The sequence below is a fragment of the Xenopus laevis genome, chromosome 8L, assembly GCF_017654675.1.
Source record: "Xenopus laevis strain J_2021 chromosome 8L, Xenopus_laevis_v10.1, whole genome shotgun sequence".
Lineage (NCBI taxonomy): Eukaryota > Metazoa > Chordata > Amphibia > Anura > Pipidae > Xenopus > Xenopus laevis.
This window is the reverse complement of record NC_054385.1, coordinates 101,214,768-101,239,669: the sequence shown is the minus strand read 5'-3', so window position 1 is coordinate 101,239,669 and position 24,902 is coordinate 101,214,768. Positions and strand designations below refer to the sequence as shown.

At 40.2% G+C, this 24,902-nt stretch overlaps 1 protein-coding gene across 1 annotated transcript in view; it reads right to left on the bottom strand.

The window, feature by feature from the left end:
• Window positions 1–14,677, bottom strand: part of ttc6.L (tetratricopeptide repeat domain 6 L homeolog) — a 56,619-nt gene extending 41,942 nt beyond the window's left edge. Inside the window, exons 1-6 of the mRNA XM_018231148.2 lie at window positions 14,552–14,677; window positions 9,826–10,911; window positions 9,075–9,173; window positions 8,181–8,348; window positions 5,153–5,268; window positions 1,322–1,531 (exon numbers count right to left, since the gene is read on the bottom strand). Of these exons, the coding sequence (XP_018086637.1) occupies window positions 1,322–1,531; window positions 5,153–5,268; window positions 8,181–8,348; window positions 9,075–9,173; window positions 9,826–10,896 (1,664 nt within the window). The 5' untranslated portion in view covers window positions 10,897–10,911; window positions 14,552–14,677. The remainder of the gene's footprint in view (window positions 1–1,321; window positions 1,532–5,152; window positions 5,269–8,180; window positions 8,349–9,074; window positions 9,174–9,825; window positions 10,912–14,551) is intronic.
• Window positions 14,678–24,902: the final 10,225 nt, after the last annotated feature.

The window sequence follows — 24,902 nt, the reverse complement described above, 5'->3', positions numbered from 1 at the left end:
ACAACTAAACTTACTTTCTCAAAAACCACGAATGTCTTGATATCCCAATAATAAAAGTAAGAATGGAAAATAATGCTGAACAATGCGCTAAAAAAATACGAATACTTCTAAAACCTCTAAAAAAAAAGCTTCTTTTTTTTCGGATAATTCCTAGCGAAAAAGTAATTAGAAAACCTCTAAAAGTCTAAATTACTTTAAAATGGTCCAATATGATCAGCGCAGCTCCCACTGACTTCTATAGGGCCTCGACAACTATTACCTGGCAAAGTTTTGTATTCGTGCTTTTAATACTTAATAAATCTTGAATTTTTATAGCTTTTAAAAAATAGGAAAACCACAAATTTTCTTAGAGATTTCTGGCAAAAAGTCAAAGTTCTATTGTTAGTAAATGGGCCCCCTAGTTTGCCATTAAAACATTTTTATATATGATTTATCTATAATATTTTAACATATTATGCATCTCTCTGTAGAGGCAGCAATGAATGCACACAAATGATGCACAAATACAGTATTCCTGTCACCAGTAAAATTGAATTGCGGAGAAGAGATGATTGATAGATCACATTATGAGATGATGGATCACATTCGCTCAATGCAGAAATGCCCTGGCTATTGCCCCCAGCCCCCCGATAGCTGGCAGAGGTGGGTGCTTCTTGAAATTCAGCAAAAGCTGAACAGTGAACACACACGGCTCTGTTAATCGGTATAGGGGTCTTTTATGACCGCAAATGCAGTAAGAAAAATGTGATTTCAAGCACAATCATCATGTTTTTTCCTCCACAATGTAGCATTTTTCCCATTTAGGGCAGTTGTGCCTGAAACATTTGCAGGCGATGCATCAAATTGAATGCAATTGCACTTTTACTACAACGCAAATCGTTTACATTTTTTCAGCATGAGAGTAACGCATGTGTCTGTTCTTTTGGTACCTCTTTGCTTATTATTGCAATACGCTGTAAGAACCCTGGAGCTATCACCTGGTTTGGAAGTGGCTGTAGCTTTAGGGTTCTATAGACACAATAGTTCTTGATTCAGAACATGAGGCAAGGGGAAAACAGTAAACAGACACACGTTGGTGCAAATACGAATAATATGAATTGGTATTTATGCAAAACTAACCGCTGGGAATTATGCAGGCCCTCAACCCCTATATCCAAGGTATATATCCATCCAACTAGATGTTGCAAGAATCAGCCTATATTCAGTAGCCCATAAGGACAATAATTTGTTTTTATTAAACGTACAGTAATAAACATATGCTTATTTTATAAAAGTAGAAAAGCACTTGCATTTTACTTATAAGCAACCCTAATATCATTACCCCATTGTTGTTTGGATGTGTGAATAGTTGTGACCATCATCAGAACTGTCCTCTCTCTGTGTACTGGGAAATCCTTGGTGCATACTGAAGATATTATGGCCTTTCCTGCTTACTGTGTGATGCACACGCAAAGCCATCTGCAGGGAACTTGGTAAAACATAGTTCGGTGATACAGTGCAGAAGTGATGGATTGTTTGTTGCCCATGTTGCCTATAATGAAAAACAAAGACAGATCAAATACTTTGGTTAGTTAATAAAAGTCATTGTGATACAAGTATTGTAAGTGCAGTAGACTAGTGCCATACAAGCCCTTCAGCAAAGTGATGTGCAGGGTGCCCAGTAGCTGCTGTCAGTCTGTAGCAATGGTAGCAAATATCAACACAGATATTTTTTGGTTATCCCCCTGTACCGCAATGAAAAAAAGAAAAATTCAGGCAAAGGGATTAGAGGTATTTTGACTAGTAGTCATAACCTCACCCCTCCCTAATGCAAACCAGTTCAGGCAAAAAAATGAGATCCGATATTAATAAAAAACTCAAATAGCAATTAAAACTTCACCTTTAATATTGTAATTAAAAAAACACTGGGCCATGCCCACACAGCAAACCAGAAAAATGTAAATACAAACTCACTGCTCCATACAACTGTAGGCAGTGCAGGACCGTTGCCTTAAAAACATACAATAAAAATAAGCATGAAGGTGGTAGGCGGGGAAAACGTTAGGCAAATGCTTCTATTAGTTAGAGAATGTCTGGGCAGCATAGATGGACGGTGGAGGACTTAGTCCTTATCCGCTCCCCACGTAGACAGGCAGAATTGGGCACTGGGGAGTGGGGCAGGTTGAAAGGGAAAGTGCATGCCAATGTGCATACACTCCCAGACATTCTCTAACAACTAATAGTAGCATTTGCCTAACGTTTTCCCCCGCCTGCCACCTTCATGCTTATTTGTATTGTATGTTTTTAAGGCAAGGGCCCTGCACTGCCTAAAGTTGTATGGAGCAGTGAGTTTGTATTTACATTTTTTCTGGTTTGCTGTGTGGGCATGACCCAGTGTTTTTTTAATTACAATATTAAAGGTGAAGTTTTAATTGCTATTTGAGTTTTTTTATTAATATCAAGTCTCATTTTTTCGCCTGAACTGGTTTGCATTAGGGAGGGGTGAGGTTATGACTACTAGTCAAAATACCTCTAATCCCTTTGCCTGAATTTTTCTTTTTTTCATTGCTGTATATATATCCAAACCTGTGGGCCACGTATTCACTGTTCAGCATTGACCGTAGCTCTAACTCCTCTATTTATCCTCCTGTACAAAGAAGTGACATTCACTTGTATAACTGGTGTCCTAGTGCCCAATTTCTACTGGATGCTGGCCAGACTGGATGGAAACAGTATAAGAAAAGTATGGTGGGCAGTTACAGACGGACCTTTGTATGGGTCCAGCCTTAGAAAGCCCAAAGTACCATAATTTGTAAATGTAACAAAATGATTTATGTATAGTTCATGTACACTTTAAATAATTATAAAGGGTACCAATTAACAATATACTGCTTCCCCCATCTGACACAGGCTGATACAGTACACTCTCTATGTGGGGAAACAATACTCGAAGAAAGTCAATTGTGCATATATATCTTGGGTAATGGTGCATATTTGGGTCCTGTACATGGGACACATGATTGATATGTTATCTCCAAATTTGAATGTAAGCACTATGACATGGCTGTGCGCAATAAGGTAGTGCAGTTGGCAGCAACCTTTAATTGTTTTGGAAAGTTAACAATCTAGAATGGGTACAATGATATATTTTTATGACACATTTCCAAAAGGCATGGGGTGTCTGTCACCTTCTATAAGAATTGAGGAAAGCACAAACTATAAATATATCACGTGAACCCTTTCATAACAAATATGAATATGATTATTTCTAAAAAAAAAAAAAAAGAGAGAGGTTCCCGATGCCAACTCTCCAAGACCCCAAACAATACAGGATCTTTGAATGTCCTGGCATAAGAATAGATATAGATAGATAGTCATTTAATCACAACACATGTACATATTCTAGAAAGCCTGGTCAAAGTTGGGTTATAGGATATAATTTTAGAAGCGGTGTAGTTCAGTTTGCAATTATTACTTCCTTCAGTGTTTTCTGCCATGTAAATAGACATTTGCTGTAAAGGTGAAGGGTGCTAAGAAAACGGGATAACTGGACCCACAAACTGGAATCTCTCTTATTAAATTAATTCAAGGTAGGAAAAGCATAGTATTGTATCTGTGAATGTGACAAGCCTTCCATACAATTAATAGAAAACATTGGAGTGTTTTGTGGCTGACACTTCAGTAAAGTAAATCAAACCTGCATTCTCTCCTGAATTTAGTCACTGAGGTCATCACATTGACCACTAAAAGATAAACCAGTTTGTGGAAAAATCAACTAAGCTATAAAACTCAATGGCTGAATAGGGTTTACAGCTGTAAAACATTCCACGAATGTCTGCCGTTTTTACTGGGCTGCAAATCATGTACCTGACCTTTAGAGGGATGTCACCCTGTCACCTTACTCCTTTCTTTTCATGAAATTGCATGAAATCTTCAGAATTCAACATGACCAACTTGACAGCTGCCTCGGGAACTTTCCTCACTGGCAAACATTCCCAGGGGTCTATCAGCAGAATAGAGTTGTTTTTGGCATGTTGCAGGTAAAAAGGTGCATGTTTTTATAGACTCACGTTGCCTTACTGCAGCTATTTATCATTCTTTGTGCTGGAAGACAGAAGAGCGTGGAGCTCTGTGTGTGGCCGTTTTACCTGCCTAATGCATGGCAGAAACATGTTCTTTTGTGAGAGTGAGGGGGAAAAGTAGAAAATGTCAGTTCGTTTCGGTGCCATTGATAATCTGACAGTAACTATTTATTGAGGGGAGGGGGCTGCTTTTGTCTCTTACTGCTATTTGTATTAATATATAATCTGGCTTAACTAAAGGTGCTTTAGGGGCTGCAGATAAGTAAGGACATGCAAAAGGTCAACAAAATGCCAAGGTAACTCATTGGAAAATGATGTGTGATGAACATGAAGAAGTTTTACAGTCAACTTATAAAAGCCTTATGCAATAATAAAATTTGGCTGACTAACTTGTAGGCAACCCCTCTATGTGCACAAACTATGTGGGTGGTTCCCTTCCTCAGACAAAATCAATAAAGATTTTGATCAGCTGTGGGCATGGACAAAAGAGAAACATCTAAAGTGAGCGGAGTACTGGAGAGCATGTATATAAAATTTAGGAGAACCATCGCTTCAAGATATCTTAATTGGTTGTGGTGACTTCCACTGGTAAATTATGAGGTCACCAACAGTGTAACCACCTGTCACATTTCTCCTGTCATCCTATCTACAAGGACCTCCCACACTCCAGAAACACAGACAGGTTAAATAGATACATAATTAATTTGGGTTGAAAAAAGACCAAAGTCCATAAAGTTCAACCCTTCAAATGAAACCCAGTGCACATACATCCACACACACACTCACCCCTACCCCTCCATACACTCACATACACTATATACTGTAAACCAGTATCTGTACTAAATGTAGATTTTAGTGTCACAATTGCATATGATATTATGCTTGTCCAAGAAATCATCCAAGGTTAGTTGTCTCCTGATAAAACTGAATGGAAAGGATAATAATAATTAAATCTGGTGGTCCATGACAATTACAATCTCTAACAATAAAACAAAGTACATTTGCCAGGCCTGTAAAAAGGATTGGTCTTCAAATAGTATTTTAGGAATGACCAAATTTATGGGTAATGCTTAGCTCTTTGTAATAATTACTTGCTTCTTGGCTCCCAGGTGGCGAGCAGCGATGCAGAAGGGGGAATTTTTGGTGGCTCCCGTCTCGTCACTGGCGCTGCACCTCCTTTCACATGAATGATGTCTGAAAAGGTCACCTGAAGAAAAAAAACAATACAAAGTAAAAGACAGATGTTTCAGGAGTCAAAAAGAGAAAACAAGAGTTTTCCAAATCAGTAAAAACACAAACAGCTTTCCTGTCAACACCTGGCGATTTTTAACCTCAACCCCTCCTTGAAAGGACAGCCAGGCAGTCGCCACTGATCACAAAAACCCTTAGACCCTTAGCCCCACCTTAACAAATACTCAAATTAACATTTTGTGATACAATGGGATGAGGACAGTTCCTGCTGGATAAGATAAGATCCATATACTAACGGTCAGCAGAATAGAGCTAGGTTTCAGTTGGAAAAAGAGCAATGCACTGCCCAATCTACCTTATGTACCATAACATTTATGTGAGGACACTTAAACAAAAGTGTGATGCACATGCACTTGAAAAATTCCCATAGTTAACTGCAAAATTAATATTAGATCCCTAGGTTTCCAACTAACCTATCTTATAATGGACAGTGATAAGGCATTTTTGAATACCAGTGAACCATTGTTTCAGATAAATATGAATGTGAATAGCTTAAATGTGATTGTGAGAGGCATTCAGTATGGGTTGCATAGATGGGCAACCAGAATTTGGATTGTACACTAAAGGCTGGCTACCTCAACCCAGTGGAATATGCATGCTGTGCAACATGCACTGTACAATATGTAGAGAAAATGTATACCAGGGTAAAACAGGCCTGAAGTACAAGTCAGCAAATGACAAGACATCCATAAACACACAATGAGTTTTCAGAGAAGCAGCATGCCAATTAGTTTAGGATATCCAAGCATTAGTATATGTGTATGCATAACCTAATAGAATAATGCTAGAAATGCTCTATTTTGTATACTAAACATAAACTTACTGCACCACAAGCCATATAAAACAAATGATTTATGCTTCCAAAGTTGGCCACAGGGGGGTCATCATCTTGTAACTTTGTTAAACACCTTTGCAAGACCAAAACCACGCACATGCTCAGTGTGGTCTGGGCTGCTGTTGGGAGGTTAAGCTTAGGGATTGTCATAAATTATCAAAACAGCACAAGTCAAATAATTTCTGCCATAGAAGCCAAAACAGCAAGACTGATTAATAATCAGAATATGCAGACTGCACTGGGTCTGTGGATACAAATCTCTACACAGACGCCAGCTGCTTTATAGGGAAACAAACAAAGCTGCTAGAGTTCTGGGAAGTAAGGAGGGGGGCTCCGCCATGCTGTTTGAAAGTATGATTGTTTCCCTGCAGAACAGTTGGGGACTGTCTGAAGTTTCCTTTCGGTAGAAGTCAAAGCAATTAAACGAAGGGGGAATTTCACTGCATACAGTCAGATTTCTTATAAAAACGGTACACATTTTTTAATTAAAGTATATTGGAGTTAGATTTCTTTTATATTAAAGAAAGTAAAAATTGGACTTTATTTTCTTGCCTTTACATACCGTTTAAAGGGGTTGTTCACCTTTTAGTTAACTTTTGGTATGATGTAGTGATTGATATTCTGAGACAATTTGCAATTGGTTTTCAATTTCTATTATTTATGGTTTTTGAGTAATTTAGCTTTCTATTCAGCAGCTCCAGTTTGCAATTTCAGCAATCTGGTTGCTAGGGTCCAAATTACCCTAGCAACCACAGAGTGAATATGAACAGCAGAGGGCCTGAATAGAAAGACAAGTAATAAAAAGTAGCAATAACAATAAATGTGTAGACATAAAGAGCATTTGTTATTAGATGGGATCAGTGACCTCCATTTGAAAGCTGGAAAGAGTCAGAAGAAGGCAAATAATTTAAAAACTATACAAAATAAATAATGATGATCAATTGAAAATTTGTTTAGAACTGGCCATTCTGTAACATACTAAAAGTTACCTTAAAGGCAAACCACCCCTTTAAAGATTTATTGTAATCATTAACACAAAAAAAGTTAAAAGATGCTGCTAAGAAAAGTATGCCTTGTAATCAAAACTTTTGTAGCCACAACATTTCTGCACTACCACTCTTCTTACTCGTGGTCCCTGATGGAATTTATGGTTTAATACCTGCTTTCCCTCATAAAAAAATGAAGTTTGCCAAAGATTAGAATCAATTATCGTTCAGGCAAAGACAGCATTACTTTAGGGTGATAGCACACTGGGATATTTATTGTCCGCAGTTTAATCTTCACTACCAGAGGCGATAAAACTCCCGAAAATGGCATGCGATAGGATAACATTAAGATTGCCGCCTGATCACAGCACCTACAGTATTACTTGGGGTGATCAGGCTTAGTCACAGGAGAATACAAAGGGAGACATTTTCCTGCAATGGAGGCTATACAGAAAGAGTTCAGCTGAAAAAAAATGGTGGCCTGGGCCCCCCCCCACGTTATAAAAACATTGTGTTCATGTAAAAAAAAATTGTGGCCAGCCCCCCAAACAATAACAGGGACCACAAAGGGTTAACTTTAGGGGGGCCCTGTCATATTGCTCTTACTTGATTAGCACCTGCTGTCAGTGAGGTGCCAACTTTGGAAGGGAGCGGGGGAGCTCCATCTTCTTCCAGTGACAGCATTTTCTTCCCTTATTGGTCACAGAATTTTAAGTCCCGGTAAAGCTGCATGGCGATTGGATGAGCTCAAAGGGAAGATCTCAGCTATCCAATCCCTGAGCAGCTCAACCGAGACTTAAACTCTGTGACCAATAAGGGAAGGAAATGGACCGAAGATGCCTCCACCTGTGCTCCTGTCCTCCCTTCCGAAGCTCTCTGAAAGTGGGGGGCCCGGATAATCAAGTAAGTGCAGCACGGCCAGGCCCTCCTTACCCTCCAGGCTCGGTACAACACTCCCCCCTGTATCCCCTGATGGCGACCCTGACTGGGTTCCTGGAGTTGTACAGTGAAGTGTGGCGGGGTGAATAAACCGGCTATAGACAATACCTGTGCTGGTAACTTAAGGGCATTTATGGCTGCAACTTCAGTCATTACTTCTTCTGACAAATGTGGCTTAAATTCCTCTTTTGGCAGGGTGATTGTTTCAGTGATGAATTCGGTCTCATGTTTCATCAACGCAGGGGAACTGATCCTTTCCAAACTTGAATCAGAACTCTACAAATCGAAATCGAAATTAAAATATAATTAAAAAATAAACATACCAAAATTTTGAAGCCAGACTTTGGCATGTCAACAGAATGATACTGTACATGGACAGCATCCTGAATTGAAAAAAGCACGAGGCCAAGGTGACTTCTAATATCCTCATATTTTGCAACAGGGGGTACTTTATTTATTATAATACACAAATTTCATTGAGTTATGTGACAGACATGGCATCACTAAGCTCCGAATACTTCACAAAGCACCGTTTATAAGGATACCATTTACAGGCTACCCATGGCTCCTTTGTATTATAATAAAACAATCTTCTAAAAAGGGAAATCGGGTCACAAATCAGGCCTCAGTAACTCTGCTGGTCTATGGCTTTAAAAATATCATGCTTTTTCCGATTTTGGAAGGTATTTTTACTTTTTGTTTGAAAATTCCACACCCTCTTTTTGCATTCCCTTCCAACAATACCATTGTGACAGCTTTGTGTAAACTTTCTAACCTTAGACCCCTTAGGCTGATTCACTTTAGCCAAAGTAATGCCCATCTGCCTGTCACTTCTCCTAATACTTTTGAATAAGAAGTGCTTTATTAGACACACAGTGAGCGGTGGTAGATAGGAAGCTTTCACAGCCAAGGTCCAAGAGGTTAGCTTCAAAAGTACATACATTTAAGGCCCCTATCCTTGGCAGATTCCTTTCAAATTTTAAAGAGACATCACTGATATACCTGGTCAGCAAGTTGGTGGGTGGAAGCAATTTCTTTATTATCTGGCTCTGGTTTATCACATTCCTTTATTTGAATCTCTGTTCTCTCTTGAGTGAGTTCCTGGTAACAGAACATTATTGTATGATATATGTAGTTAGGAAATATCATGAATTTCATGTAAAATAATGCTATGTTACAAATATGTTCTCAGAGGTTTCATATGTAGAAAAAAAGTATTTTTTCTGAAAGCAATTTGTAATAATGTGTAAAATAATGCAGTTATGGTAACACTTTACTTCTGAAACAGAATCTACATACATCCTTAAAACCATCTAGGGAAATTTTAAAAACATTGTTGATAAAATGCACCGGTGCATTTACTGACAATAGGCAATGCAAAATTTTCATCAGCCAACTAGGTTAGAAAACAAAATTAGAGTGAGTGAATGAGTATGTGCACAATCATTTACATTTGGAAGGCGTGACAACAGGCGATGATTTAAATAAATTTTACAGATGAAAGTGGGAAAATGTGGGAAAAGCTGACACTTCCACAGAGATCAGGTGATGGTGAGAGAAGAGCTGACAATGGAAAATATATTTTGCAGTATGTTACTCAGGGCATGTTACATACTGCATGACAACTATGAGTTTGTTTAATACTCTTACGGATGGTATGAACTACTGTGAACAGATGCTACAAAAAAAGTGTATCCATAGTGTGAGCAGACCTTTATTTAAAGAAGTAACAATAACAGCATAAGTTACTTACCCCATAAGTGATGTCGTAGTTTAACCCTACGCTCTCCATTAACCGCTTTATTATTAAATCGGAGTCACTAGGAGCATAGGCAAGAGGAGTTCGTAGAGAGGAAATAATTTCATCCACTGTTCTAGCTGTGGCTCTAATGGGCGCCTGTAAAGAAGCAGAAATCTTTGCCTCTGGTTTTTCTAAAGTAAACTCTGTCTGTCCTTGTTCTTCTGTGCCATCTTGTCCTTGAGAAAGTGCTGCAGATGTGCCTGGAAAAAGTTCTGCAAAAGGCATTAAAGGGGAAACTGTAGAATCATGTTTCTTTTTAGCTACTTTCTTCTTCTTCATTCTTCTATTTTTATAGTCATTACTATCATCTGAATCAGTTTCTGAAGAGCTATCACTAACAGTGCTGTCTGTAGCTGATGTAGAACATGATATGGCATCTTCATCTTTCTTTTTTTCAAAAAATGGATGTTTTATCGTTTTTCTAACATTGACTTCCTTCTTTTGGGGTGTTTTTACCTTTGCTGAAACAGCTGGTTTAGAGGACACCTGAGAGATATACGACCGGGGTTTTGATGGAGGTTCTGGACGAGGAAACGCCAAAACAGGTTTTGTTGTTCCTAGCATGGGCGCAATGGCTGGCCTTTTGGCATGGTTGTCCATTTCTGTGGATTTTGGCAAAACATATTCACTCTGAGGCTCTTGATGGTGTGCAGAGTCTTGCAGGACATCCTGATGATGTTGATGTGGCAGCTTTACTAATGGTTTAAGTTTCATATTCACAGGTTTCTTCATGCACTCAGTATTAGTTTCTTGAAGTCCAGCAAACCCAGACTGCAAACTTGCCTTGTATAGATTAGTTGCAATTGCAGTTGTTGGACTGCTGAGACAACCAAACGATCCAGTTTGGGGTAGAGGTGACTCTTCAGTAAGGGGTGACAGCAAGTTACTCCCTGGGCGAGATTCCATTGTGGCATGTCTAAAATCCCTCTGGGACGGCTTTAGCAATTTTTCCAGCTCCTTTTTGATTCTGAACTCCTCTGCATAATTGAGTCTAAAATGCAAATGACCTCTGCTTTCTGACATCTTCTCTGTCACTGCCTGTATAATAAATTAACAAGTGCATTAGCTTTTCCCCCACCAGCACCGCTTTTCATTTTCAGAAGCGTGACTCGGTATTTGGAAATAATCTACTAGTGGATGCTTCTTAAATATGCAATTTAATGCACTGTTAAGTCTAATTTCCCTTGCAGTTACTGCTTATCATCTCACAGAGACTAGCCCTGATGGGCTAATCCTATTCATCCTACATTAATTCCAGTCACAGATTTCTCAATTTAGCAGGTCAATCTTATTTCACTGTTTGTGAATTACTTCCAATAGCTTCATTCTCTAGAAGGAAGCTGGTTTTTATATTTATATGCTTGCGTCGGTATGAGGGTACTTTCAATATTCCCATAAACTAAATTACAGAAAGCCACTACCAATATGACTTACTTACACAAAGGAGTTATATGTGGAGATAGCTGTATGAGTCTTTATCAATGCTGATGTTCTGAAAGTCCAATGCAAAACCAATCAAACATTTGAAAGACCCTTGAATATGTTACCATGGACTGGTCATTGCCTCAAGCTTATTTATTAAGGGTCAGCACACCACCACCACAGGGTGTTTCTCAGATGGCATATTGTTTGATATAGGGAAATAGCATCCGATCATACACCTTGCACCCTTTAAGGTAATACAGTATATGCAGGGGCCTAAGTACAGAGAAAGCAGACTCAGCAGTTGCATGGTGGCCAGGAGTGTATAGGATCCAGTAAGGTTCTAATTCCAGCATAATTGCAGCTATGAGGGAGAGATGCACGTGATGCAATTGCAGCCAGTACAGTAGAGCTTGCACTTCAATGTGAATGCAGATTGAGGTGAGAATTTTAAGTCCAGTTGGTGTAATTTCTAATGTGAGTGCAATCCCAGTCTGATTTTGCTCCCTTCTGCTGCTCTTCCCTCCCTCTCCTCCGCTCTATCACTCTCCCTCCCTTACCTGCCCTCCGCACATCCCTCTGTTACAACATGCGCGTGCACACGGGGAGGGGGGCAGAGTGGTGGCCCTGGTGATAGTAGGTCCAGGGTTTCCACAGCTCCTGTGTCAATAGGTGCAACTGTACTCAATTCTGAATAGGTAGCAGGTGGAAGGCAATAGCCCCAAGCGCAACTATACATAAGTAAGTGCATGATGACACAAGTAACTTTAGTCAATGCAAGAAAATTAATGTTGACGCAACTTTGCTTGCAGCTGTAAATGACCGCTAACAAGTTCTAGGCCCAGGAAGCTCAAAACCAAATGAGAAAAACAGGGAATACTTTAAAGGAATAGTTTGGTGCAAAAATAAAAACTGGTTAAATACATAGGCTGTGCAAAATAATATAGTTAGTTAGCCAAAAATGTAATGTATAAAGGCTGGAGTGACTGGATGTCTAATATAACAGAACAAAACACAACTTTCTGCTCTTCAGCTCTAAATCCGAGTTCGTCGGTGACTTTAAGGGGGGCAACATGGGACATAATTGTTCAGTGAGTTTGCAATAGATAGTTATGACCCACGTGAACCCCCGTCAAGTCACTGATTGGTTACTGCCTGGTAACAAATCAGTGGAAACCAAGAGCAGGAAGTAGTGTTCTTGCTATTATGTTAGACATCCATTCACTCCAGCCTTTATACATTACATTATTTGGCAAAGTAACTATATTAGAAACATTTTTTATTTTGCACAGCCTATCTATTTACCTAGTTTTTATTTTTATACTTAACAATTCCTTTAAGGTGCATAAAGCTACTGTCTGCTGGAAGGTTGCCTAGGGCGCCTGGCTGGCCGGGCCCAGCTCTGCCGAACCCAAAAAAAAATATTTTTGAACAAAAAAAAAGTTATATATAGTTAAATATAAGAAAGTTTATTACACATTTTCAATGATTTAAAGTTATTATTAAATTGCAAAAGTCAAAAGTAGTGTTAGTTTATCCCTTTCTGTTCTCTGGGTCTGACTCAACAAGTCAGATCCCCCCAGGTCTTAATCAGCTTGAATCAGCTGCCCTGCTAGAGTGCTTCAAAAGTCAGAGCCAGGAGAGACTGCTTTTAATAGCAATTACATTTACAAATAACTTTAAACCAATAAAAATGTGTAATTTATGTATACGGAATTATACCTGATTATATGCTATCCACAAATTTACTTTGTACCTATACAAGAACCTTACAACTTAGTGGACTGGACTGAGTGCACTTGCATACAGGGTCATCATCGGAGGGGGGTACAGGAGGAGAGCTGTTCTGAGCCCCGTGGGTTTTTATGTTTTAGGGGGCCCTGTCGTGCTGCACTTACTTTACTATCTGGGCCCCCTTGCTGTCAGATAGCCGAAGATTTCAGGTGCCGGCATTTAACTTGACCCATCCAATCCCTGTGCAGCTGTACAGGGACTTAGATTAAATAAGTGAAAAAACTTTTATGGGGGAACCCTGTCCACCAATGATTTTAACTTGTAGGGGGGAAGCCTGGCCACCAATGATTTTTTAATTACAGGGGGGGCAGTATACGGTATTTCGGTTTCTGACTGTGCCCCCCCCCCACAGCCAGCTGCCTACTGTGCCTGCCCCTAATTTTGGCACTGCTGAAATATAGGGCTGGAAATATAGAAGCTAGGAGTCAAAAATGCCAACCTGTGACCCTTCAGCTTCAATTAAACAGAGAGTAAACCTTTAGTAAAACGTTATGTTACAGAATAGCCTAGACTTAGCAACAGATTTCCAGTTATATGCTATCTGGTTATATGGGGTCTCTGGTCCTGGCAGCCAAATAACAATTTTCCAATTCTTTCTATAAAAGCAGTGTCGGACTGCCCAGCCATGGTTCCTCGATCCGGCTCTCCCTTAAAAACACACAGCCTCGCACTGGCGTCCGCGCAATCGCGCCTGAACCAGCGTTCACTGAGGTGCGCAGATGGAGGGGGACCCCGGTGACTGCCTGGAGGGGCCTTCATGTGGCAGTCCCAGTGGGCCCCCATTACTTCAGTCCGACCCTGTATAAAAGAATAACATATATTTCTATTTAGGCCATATATAGGACATCTTTCTTTTTCTCATTCAAAACACTGGTTTACAATTCTTTCTATAAAAGAATAACATATTTTTCTATTAAGGCCATAGGACGTCTTCCCTTTTCTCATTCAAACCACTGCCTGGTTGCTAGGGAATACTGTGCCCCAGCAACCAGATAGCTAATCAATACTGGAGGGCTGCTGAGCGAAAAAAAAAAACAAGACCATTTGCAAACTGTCAAAAAATATCACTGTGTTCAGCATACTAAAAGTTCATTTAAAGCTGAACTACCGCTTTATAACTTTCGGTTCTGCAACTGGACAGGGACTCTGTGTCAAAAGGGAGAGAATTATTACAGGCTACCTTCTGGTGTAACGTTCAATAAAGGGTTTACAGAAAGCAATATTTGGGTAAATATGGGAGAATATGTAGTATTTCTAACATGGGGGGTCACTAGTTGGAATCCCTGAAGGACAGTCTCGCTGTGAGTGACTAATAGTACTGGTAACTCTGCATTGCACACAATGTTGCTGATAAGTAAATCTTCCTGAACTAGGTACCCTTTGTGGGTCGAGACGGGCCTGGAAATGACTGCAAATGTTTAAGCGCGGTACCGCCGCCCCCGAAATATCTCCCAACACTCACCTACACCTCTAGCATAACTGCGGTCTCCGTCTAACTATACTCAATCCGTTGCCCAGCAACAGCGCGGAAGCCATCTTGGGCCAAACCAAACTTCATCACCTAGAGACAAGAGAACAGTGGCACAGAAAGGACACGCCTCTCTTATCGCTGAGAATCAGTGGAGCAACGTAGGCCGAGTCCCGCCCCCGTTACCAACGCAACGGAAAGCTCTCTCTAAAACAAGCTGTTTGTTATTGTTTTCAGGGGAACTAACTTTGTTAGACGAACTTCAACTTCAACAGATTTAAATGTGTCCTTCCCCATGTCCAGTAAACATCAGAAGCAGTTTTACCCCCTGATAGTTAGGTAATAGAACTTGCCTACTCCCTCAGATATGTTTCGTCATGTAAAGAAATAATTGCCAGGAATAAGATATTAAGGCAGTATTAGGGCAAGGCCAGATGTGGCGTTTTTAAAAAAGCTCTGCCAGGCGTATATAACCAACTGCACTACCACTGAAATTAATGGAAAACGCACTATGGCAATTCACACAGGGCGCTTGCAAGCCGAAATCCACCACAGGACGCCAGTATTGGCGTTTTTCAGCAGAAACGCCAATACGTCAAGAAACTACCAAATCAGTAGACTCTATGGGATCTGCGTGTTTGAAACCACACTTTGCGTCAATACGCAGTGTATTTTAAATATGGCGTCCAGATTCTCAATGAGAACAATGAGAAGTGCATGTTGGGAAAAGAAACCTATTGCTGAAAAGCGCATGTTGACGGTCGCGTATGATTTCAGTGGCGTATTTACGTCCGGCGGTTCTTTTTTAAAAACGCCACGTCTGACATTGCCCTTAAACTTATCCATGGATGGCCTACTCTAAAAAATTAGTAGAAAAGGAGAAAGTACAAGATCGTAAAAGGTGTTACTAGGGATGCACCGAATCCACTAGTTTGGATGCGGCCGTACCCGCAAATCCTTCATGAAAGATGAAAAGAATACCAAACCAAATCCTAATTTGCTTATGTAAATTAGGGGTGGGAAGGGGTAAACATTTTTACTTCCTTGTTTTGTGACAAAAAGTCACACGATTTTCCTCCCGCCCCTAATTTGCATATGCAAATTAGGATTCGGTTCAGCCTGGAAGAAGGAAAGGTCGAATCTTGGCCGAATCCCGAACCGAATCCTGGATTCGGTGCATCCCTAGGTGTTATACAGACCTATGGTGGTAATAGGAAGGGCTGATGAACCTGTACTTTGGTTGGGGCCCACCTGTGCCAGTGAAATCAAACTAGTAGAGATATGTAGAGATATGAAATCTCTTACCCAGAAACCTGATAACCTGAAAGCTCTGAATTATAAAAAGTACTAATATACTTTTTTGATCAAATAATTCAGATTTTTTTTTAACCTTTAAAATAAATAGTGACCTGAATTGTAGGACTTTTTCTTTCCCTCAGAAGACTTATTGTTTCTCAAGATTCTCCCCTTGCTAATACCCTGCAATACAGAGATTTAAAGGGTCAATATACCCCCCTTTTCAACATGAGTTCAGTGACTAGGGATTGTGTTGCCTATTATTTTAAAGTGGTATATATATATAAATATATATATATATATATATATATATATATATATTTTTTTTTTTTTTTATTATTATTTCTTGCACTAAGAGCAAACATTTGAAATTTAGACTATAGTCACATTCTACTCCCTGTCCTCAAGGTTAAAAACAAATCAGCCGTTTCATTGAGAAGCCTCTATATAAATTAAAGGAGAAGGAAAGGCTGTATTTACTTGGGGGTGCCAAATGTTAGGCACCCCCAAGTGATTATATATACTTACCTCACACCCAGGGCTGGTGCTCCTATCAGGAGAAAATTGCATGGGTTCTTTCAGCAAGCACCGCAGAGGTATCAGCTTCCTTCTTTCTTCAAATTTCCCGGGGCAAACACATGGGAAATAGAGCAAAATAGCGAACTTCTTTGTTAAAGGAGAATTCAACCCTAACATTAAATAACTCCTACCCCCAACACTACATAGTCCCCCTCCCTCCTCCCCCCAGCCTAAAGCTGGCCATAGATGTTGAGATCATCATTGTGAGACCACGATTATCTCGGAATGATCGTATGAAATTGTCCATCAACTAAAAAGACCAATTTGCCAGGAAAACAAAGGGTAGCTGCCTGCTTTGCCCTGCAAACATAGATAGATTGCACTGGGGCCGACAAAGATTTTTTAACCTGGCCGATCAATTTCCTGACAGATGTCGGCCATAAATCGTAAGATGTTCAATCGTTCAAATCCCACTAACTGCACGATAACTTCGAAGGATTGGTCGGACTTCGCTAAAATCGGTTGTTCGGCAAGAGAAATCTTTGCGTCTATGGGGACCTTAAGTGTTAGCCCGAGCAAATGCCCCTAACGTTTTACTTACCCCTCAGTGCAGATTCAGGCATCTGAGTTCACAGCGCCATCTTCTTCTCTTTGGAAATCTTCAGAATGAGACCGGCGTGGAGCAATTTTCTGCGCATGCGCCAAAACTCACGCCGGTCTCATTCCGAAGATTACCGAATCGGCTGAAGATGGCGCCTGTAAACTCCGATGCCTGAATCTGCACTGAGGGGTAAGTAAAACGTTAGGGGCATTTGCCCAGGGTAACACTTAGGCTGGAGGGAGGGGGGGTCTAAGGGGGTAGGGGTTTTTGTTAACGTTAGGGTTGAATTCTACTTTAAAATTTTCGCGCTACTGCGCATGCGCACCCACGCAAAGAAAGAAGAAGCTGGAAGCTAGCTCCGTGGTGCTCGCTGGAAGATCCCCCGGACCTGTGTAGTTTTCTCCTGATAGGAACAACGGCCCATGGTGTGAGGTAAGTTTATATAATCACTTGGGGGTGCCTAACATTTGGCACCCCCAAGTAAATATTGCCTTTCCTTCTCCTTTAAATGCTTTTTTGCAGCCTTTACAGTCTGTAGCCTGGGGAAGTGAGGGGTTTGTTTATAATCAGTGATTTATTTTTACCTTGCTTGGCAGCACAGAGAGTAGAATGTGGCATTAGGTTAAATTTGAGATTTTGCTTCGTTTAGTGCAGGAATAACAAAAATCATAGATATTTCCTCATTAAAACGTAGTTAAAAAAATAGTTAAACCTATGTTCAGCACAAGCTTTACTCATTGAAAAAAGAGTATACTGTCCCTTTAAGTGCATACGGTTGTATCCTTGGTGGACATTATCCACCATAAATTCCAGCTGGGACACATCCTGTAATCCTCCCCAAGGAGGGGTACATTTTTCTCCTCCTACCAAGCGATTATTGAATACTACATGTTTTCAGTGCTATGCAGAGTCATTAAGGGGTGTAAGAGTAAGACACAGTGAGTTTTGTAGCTTTCAGAGTGTTATTATCACAAAGTGGAGTTACTGGTTCAGGCAGGTGGTGGGTCCAGTTTTTGGTATTGCCAGACCTGCCAACTGGAGCCCCTGTTGGTTATGTCAGGCTGTTTTTATTACAAAAGCTACTCATACATTCAAGGATAGTTTGGCAAGGTCACCAAACAAGCAGATATTTCCCCGATATGCCCACCTGGAGGTATGGTCTGATCAAATCTTTGGGTCAAACAATTAGACCACAGTGACAGTAAACACAGGTCACCAAGATGCTGACCATATCAATGAGCCCATCCGGTCCTTGTCCCAGCACATTTTTTAAACCTGCCGAATCTATATCTGCACGATTTTTGGACAGATATTGGTGGGGCAAGCACATCAGAGGGCCCCATGCATGGGTCAATAAGCCAAAAAGGTCACCTTAAAGGAATTGTTCAGTGGAAAAATAAAAACTGGGTAAATAGATAAAACAAAACATGTTTCTAATATAGATAGTTAGCAAAAAATGTAATGTATAAAGGCTGGAGTGACTGAATGTCTAGCATAATAGCCAGAACACTACTTCCTGCTTTGCAGCTCACTTGGTTTCCACTGATTGGTTACCAGGCAGTAACTTGAGGAGGTCACAAAAGGATATATTAAGGTCTTGAATAGTCTGCTTCTTCTGCCGGTTTCAGAAATGTCTGTTCTCCTTCAGACTTGCAATCGGTATTTGTCAGAATTGTAGAGGAAACCAGCGCTCGTGGCACGAAGTTTTGGACAAGGGGAGAATGAAAAAAATAGTAATATAGTGTAGTACTTTTTATGGTATGACACACCGCTTAGTGCATAGGCAAAACTAAGATCTTATATAGGTGCCTTTAACCCTCTGCTCATCCACACTGTGCACTTTCTGCAACGCCACTTCCCAGCATGCGATGTGTGAAGAATCAATGGTGGGGTACTTACAAACGTTTAAACGGAATAGTTGCGTTATAATAATACTTCAATGGGTCGATGGTCTAACCTTTCCAGGTCCTATGGTTCTATAAAGAGGTACTCGACATAGTGTAAAACCGTAAAGAAAATTTATTTGGTCACAGAACGATTAAAATTGCACTCACAATGTTCTTAGTAAAATACGCATAAATAGTTAAAAGTCACCGTCTCTCTGGTTCCCTGGGTCTCACATGCGGTTTGTAAAGATGATATTTAGCCGGCGTATTCCCGCCTCGTGTTCCCTGGGCTCCTGCTGATGACGTACCTGCCCGACGCGTTTCGTCTTATACGACTTTCTCAAGGGCTTGAGGAACTTGAGGAGGGGTCATATGGATCATTACTGTTGCTTTTGAATCTGAGCTGAATTCTGAGGATCAATTGCAAACTCACTGAGCAGTTAAGTCCCATGTGGCCCCCCCATAAAGTCGCTGACTAACTCAGAGTTAGAGAGCTAAAAAGCATGAAGTAGTGTTATGTTAGATATCCACTCATTCCAGCCTTTATAGATTACATTTCTGGCTAACTAACTATATTAGAAACTTTTTTTATTATATTTTTTATTTTGCACAGCCTACCTATTTAACCAGTTTTTATTTTTACACTGAACTGTTCTTTTAAGGATCTACAGGCTCAGGCAGGTGTAGTTATCATTGGGGCAGGTGTCTGTTAAAGCTTTTTATCTAAAACAGGTTTTAATCAAAATTTTCTAAAAGTTTTTGCCGCAACATTTACCTGAGACTATCATAAAATAAATAACAATGCAAAATGTCCATATTTCCTTACTTGTTTGCTTGATAGTGCTCTATGCAAGTCCCTAGTAAAACGATGCATTCAATAAAACGTCTTTCTTCTGAGTAATTAAACAGATGTTCAGTGGAACGAAAGAGCCTTTCAGCCTTATCAGATCTTGTCTGGTGGGGACCTGGCCATGAACCTATAGCTTTTAAAAACCACTGTGATTTGTAATTGTTAAATGAGGCTTTTCTTAACCTAATTGTTGCCTTCAGCAGTAAATAAAACAGATCTCTAACTAGATAGATAACAGGAAAAGCAAATAAATAGATGAGGGCATTTAATTGGCATTTTTACGTAGCCCTTATTTTATAACCCCTTTGAGCACTTCCAAAATTTCATAGCAGAATCTCATTTTTTTCACTATCTTTAAGGGCTCTTACAGATGAGCGTTTGAAGCTGCACTCCACTGCGTTCCATTTTTACGCGTTCAACCGTAGGGGAGCGCAGGAGTAGACACATTCAGTTTTATTCAATGGGGCTGTACTCACACAGGCGCATGTAGGCGCCGAACGCAGGTTGAGACGCAACATGCTGAATTTTTCCTGCGTTCGGCGCCTACATGCGCCTGTGTGAGTACAGCCCCATTGAAAAAAACTGAATGCGTCTACTCCTGCGCTATGGGAGATTATCACCAGTATTTGTCAGACATAACTTTCGTACCATTGCTGTCTTTGAATTAATGGCCAGAAAAATGCCATGTTTTATATACTGAACTTATTGCACCAGTCTAAAGTTTCAGCTTGTCAATAGCAGCAATGATTCAGGACTTCAAACTTGTCACAGGGGGTCACCATCTTGGAAAGTGTCTGCTACACTCACATGCTCAGTGGGTTCTGAGCAGCTGTTAAGAAAGGTAGCCTAAGGGTTGTCACAAATTATCAAGCAGAAAATTATGTTGGCCTGTAATATAAGCTGATGCTACACGGCCGAATATTAAATTCTTATGCTAATTGCACTGGTTTATGTGCTGCCATGTAGTAATTATCCATATTTATTAGCCTTATATTGTGACATTAATATTCTATATGTACTGTATATTTTGAGTCGGCCCCGAAGCTCAGTAACTGGCAGCACCATGGAGCATGTGCAGGGAATCAGCAGAAAAGGAGATGGGGAGCTACTGGGGCATCTTTGGAGACACAGATCTTCCCTGCTAAAGGGCGGTGGTTGCCTTGAGCTGGCACAGAAGCTCAAAACATAATGTACAACATTTCTAGCTACTTCTATAGTTTTACTTTTCTTGTCCTTTAATAGCATTTAGGCTAATGTCACGCAAAGCACCAGGGACAGCTTTCCCATTGACTTCAGTGGGAACTGTGCAAATGTGAAGCTGTGAGCACTGCACTTACGACCAGCTGTGTTCACAACTGCATTTCCACACTGCTCCCATAGTAGACAGAGCTATGGAAAGCAGTCAGGGAGGGATCTCCTTCAGAAGAAAAAAGACATCTGAGAATCCGCCCATGTAACATTAGCCTAAAGCTGGTCATACATGTACTGATAAAATAGAATGATTTTCTGTATGTATGTGGTGTCCCGATGTTGCTGACTAATATCAACGTGTACCATGAATATCATTGGTTCATCAGTCGGCATTTACCAGTTTATGTTGCATTGACAGATAAGGAAGTTTCTCTTCCCTTCCTGCTGTTCTAATGCTTTGGGCTGTCGGCCCAAACAATTGAAAGGTGGTTGCATTGTGTTCAGCCCATTGCATGGTATAGGTCGGATACATTTGGCCTGTTTTTACCATTGGACTTGTCCAATAACTGTTTTAATGCAAAAAAAATGTAATATTACTGCCAAAACCTTTTCTCTGTAATTGTTTGTAAATCAGGAAAGCACAACTTGTAGCCTTCACACTTTGATTGAACTAAAATTCCCAGAATTGGCTGCCATGGGTTTCTGGGAGTTGTAGGCTAACTAAATCAAGAAGGCCACAGCTTGCTCTTTTCTGCTGTGAAAGGGTCACATAAATTCTCTTTGGCGGAGGAAGGCAATGAAAGAAAAGTGTTTAGACTTTTTTGCTGAGCAGCAGGAGGCGCTGGGACTATATAATTTTTTTGGCTTGTACATGTCTCCTGCCATGAAAAATCAACAAATCTCCAATGCCTTTACAGCTGAAGAGTGAGAAAGGGGGGAAACTGAGAGCAACTTTGTAACCTTAGAGCAAGTAGTGTGTGTGTGAGGGGCTGGGTTGGACTGATTTGAACTAGAATTTTCATAACTTTGAGGTCAGTGATCTGCTCACATTCCTACCACTTAGTTCATGCTCTCTATTTATAAAGCACCAGCATACTGTCCTGCACTTTACAGAGATTATGCATCGATCACATCAGTCCCTGCCTCAGTATAAGGTCTCTATCACATTCATTGAATGTAGGGTCAGTTTTATCAGGGGCCAATTAACCTGCCTGTGTTTTTGGAGTTTGGGAAGAAACATCCACATTTGCATGTGCACACTAATGTTTATTATTTATCTCTCTATTGATCATTGGAATCTGTCTGTTTATCTATGCCTGCCTTCTGTCTGTCCATCTCCTAATTTACCATGCTTTCTTAGGGTTATGGCACATGTTCTCTGTTTCACAGGTTTCACAGTCAGCACCCTTCACCACCAAATCACTTTAATCTGATGCACGTCTAACGGTTTCCACCTTCAATCCGTTCAATTAGACCACATTAGTTATTGACGGCACCAGTCAATGGTTTCTTTGGTTAAAATGCCTTTATTAGGACATGGGCTCTGACCCCAGCCAATTGTTTGGGGTCAGAGCCCATGTCCTAATAAAGGCATTTTTACCCAAGAAACCATTGACTGGTGCCGTCAATAACTAATGTGACATGTTCACATACTGTATTTCAAGCAGCAAAGAGGTGAAAGTATTTTGCTCTGAAAAGCATCACTACCTGTAGCAGCAGTTCCTATAGCCTCTCTGCAAGAGAATATATTGTGTATCCCGTCGGCTTTATTTTATCATTTATGTTTAAAGCAATTACCAAAAAAACATTTTTAGGGTAAGGACACACTGGACGATTTGTCGCCAATGTTTTTAAAAAGCAAATCGCGGCGACATATCGCTCGTTTTGTCTCTGAACAAAACCAAATGAAAGACGCCAGCTCCTGTGCCCACAGCGCTTTTGTGAATCGCCTGTAGCTCCAAAACGCACTGAGACCCTTTTCCGAGTGATTTATCAGAAATAGCATGTACTTAGAAAAGCACTGAAATCTCCTAGACACGCACACACATGCAGATAAGTAGCAGCAATTGTATTCAAATTACAATGCGAACGCAATGACGCAAGAACGCAAGCACGTAAAGACGCCAGGTTACAGCGGGAAGCACAAACCGTTTCCGGTTTGGGTGGAGCACGTACCGCACAGAGTAATGGGATACAAATCGCTCTGTGCCAATAGTCGCTGTGAATCGTCTGTTCAAAAAAGACGATCGTCTTGTCGCCGCGATTTACTTTTTAAAAACGTTGGCGACAAATCGTCCAGTGTGTCCTTACCCTTAATGTTACTTTTGTTTCTGTTATTTCTTTGAAGCAGGGGTCCTGATTTTATCATTGTATATTTGCTTATCTACTATGGCTGGAGGCATATGTTTTATCTGGTGCATAAAAAACACCCACCCGTTCAGGCTCTGCTACCAATGCTGTAAACTGATCTACAGTATAAAGGGGTGGTTCACCTTTAAGTTAACTTTTAGTATGTTATAGTCTTCATTGTTTATTTTTAAAAGTTTTTGAATATTTTGCCTTAATTCTTCACAGTTTTCAAATTAGGGTCACTGTCCCAATAGCCAAAGAAATATTGCTCTGTGAGTCTATGATTTTAGACTGCATCATACTAAAAAGTTAACTCAATAGGGATCCCCCTTTAAATACTGCATATTCATGACCCGAGTGGAAGGTAAAAGTAATTGTATTTCAATGGAAATATATGATATAAGTGTATGGAAATCTTGTGTTATTGGTTTCTGCTGTTTCTTTGAGTATCTTGTCAAGGATTGCTTCTGAACTCTTTAATATATATATTCCCCTATAAATAGTTGTTGTTACGGGCCCCTTGGAGAACCCAAAGCAAATGTTTCTGTGGAACAGAGCACATACATGAATTATGTGTCTGCTAATGTACCAAATTGTAAATGTTACAGCATGCCATTTCATAAAAGCTCCTTTTCTTTGGCCACATTGCTGACACATTGCTGACAGAGGGTTTGCAATGCAAATAGAGTGTTTAGAAGAACTTCCCAGGGATTTAGGCTCCTGGTGTGGGAAACCGCCAGAAAGTTTAGATGGGATTAAAGCAGTAGCTAGCCACGGGCACAAAGGGATTGCATGATAATAATCTATAAATCAATTATCTTTATCATTGTTTCTATGGATCAACTATAGTTTTCAGTGCCCTATCAATGCACTTTGGCTGTCATGGGATGTCACTCAGTTGTATTTAAGACCGTTTTTTTTTCTTTTTGTCACAAGCAAAATCTGCAGCCACAGGCCCCGTCACTGCTGAACTGTGCTCTTATAAAGTCTACTGTGTAAAACTTTGCAATAAAATGTTCACTTTAGGCCCAGAAAACACCTAGCTAAAACTGTGACTGCCTTCAATGTCTTGCATTAAATTACCCCTAGGCTGTGCTGTTATAACATTTATGTATTTGTTTGATTTAATAACCATAGGCCCAGTACCTTCTCCCATATAGATTTCTTCTCTCCATTGAACAAGCTAGGCAGAGGCACGGTCTGTACTGATGTGTACAGACACATTGGGAATCAGTTATCTGATGTGTTGGTGGAAGTTGACTGGGTCTGCTACTGTATGTATGCTGCCTTACATAAGCTAATCAAGACTCATGTAGTTGGTTAAAGGGGTGGTTCATCTTCAAGTTAACTTTTAGTATGTTATAAAATGACCAATGCTAAGCAGCTTACAAGCAACAATTGGTCTACATTATGTATTCTGTATAGTTTTTTTTAATTCTTTGCCTTCTTCTCTCTCCAGCTTTCAAATGGGGGTCACAGACTCCATTTAAACAACAAATGATCTATAAGGCTACAAATGTATTGTTATTGCTACTTTTTATCACTCATCTTTCTATTCAGGCCCTCTCCTGTAATCCAGTCTTTTATTCAAAGCAATGCATGGTTGCTAGGATAATTTGGATCCTAGCAACCAGGTTGCAAACTGGAGAGCTG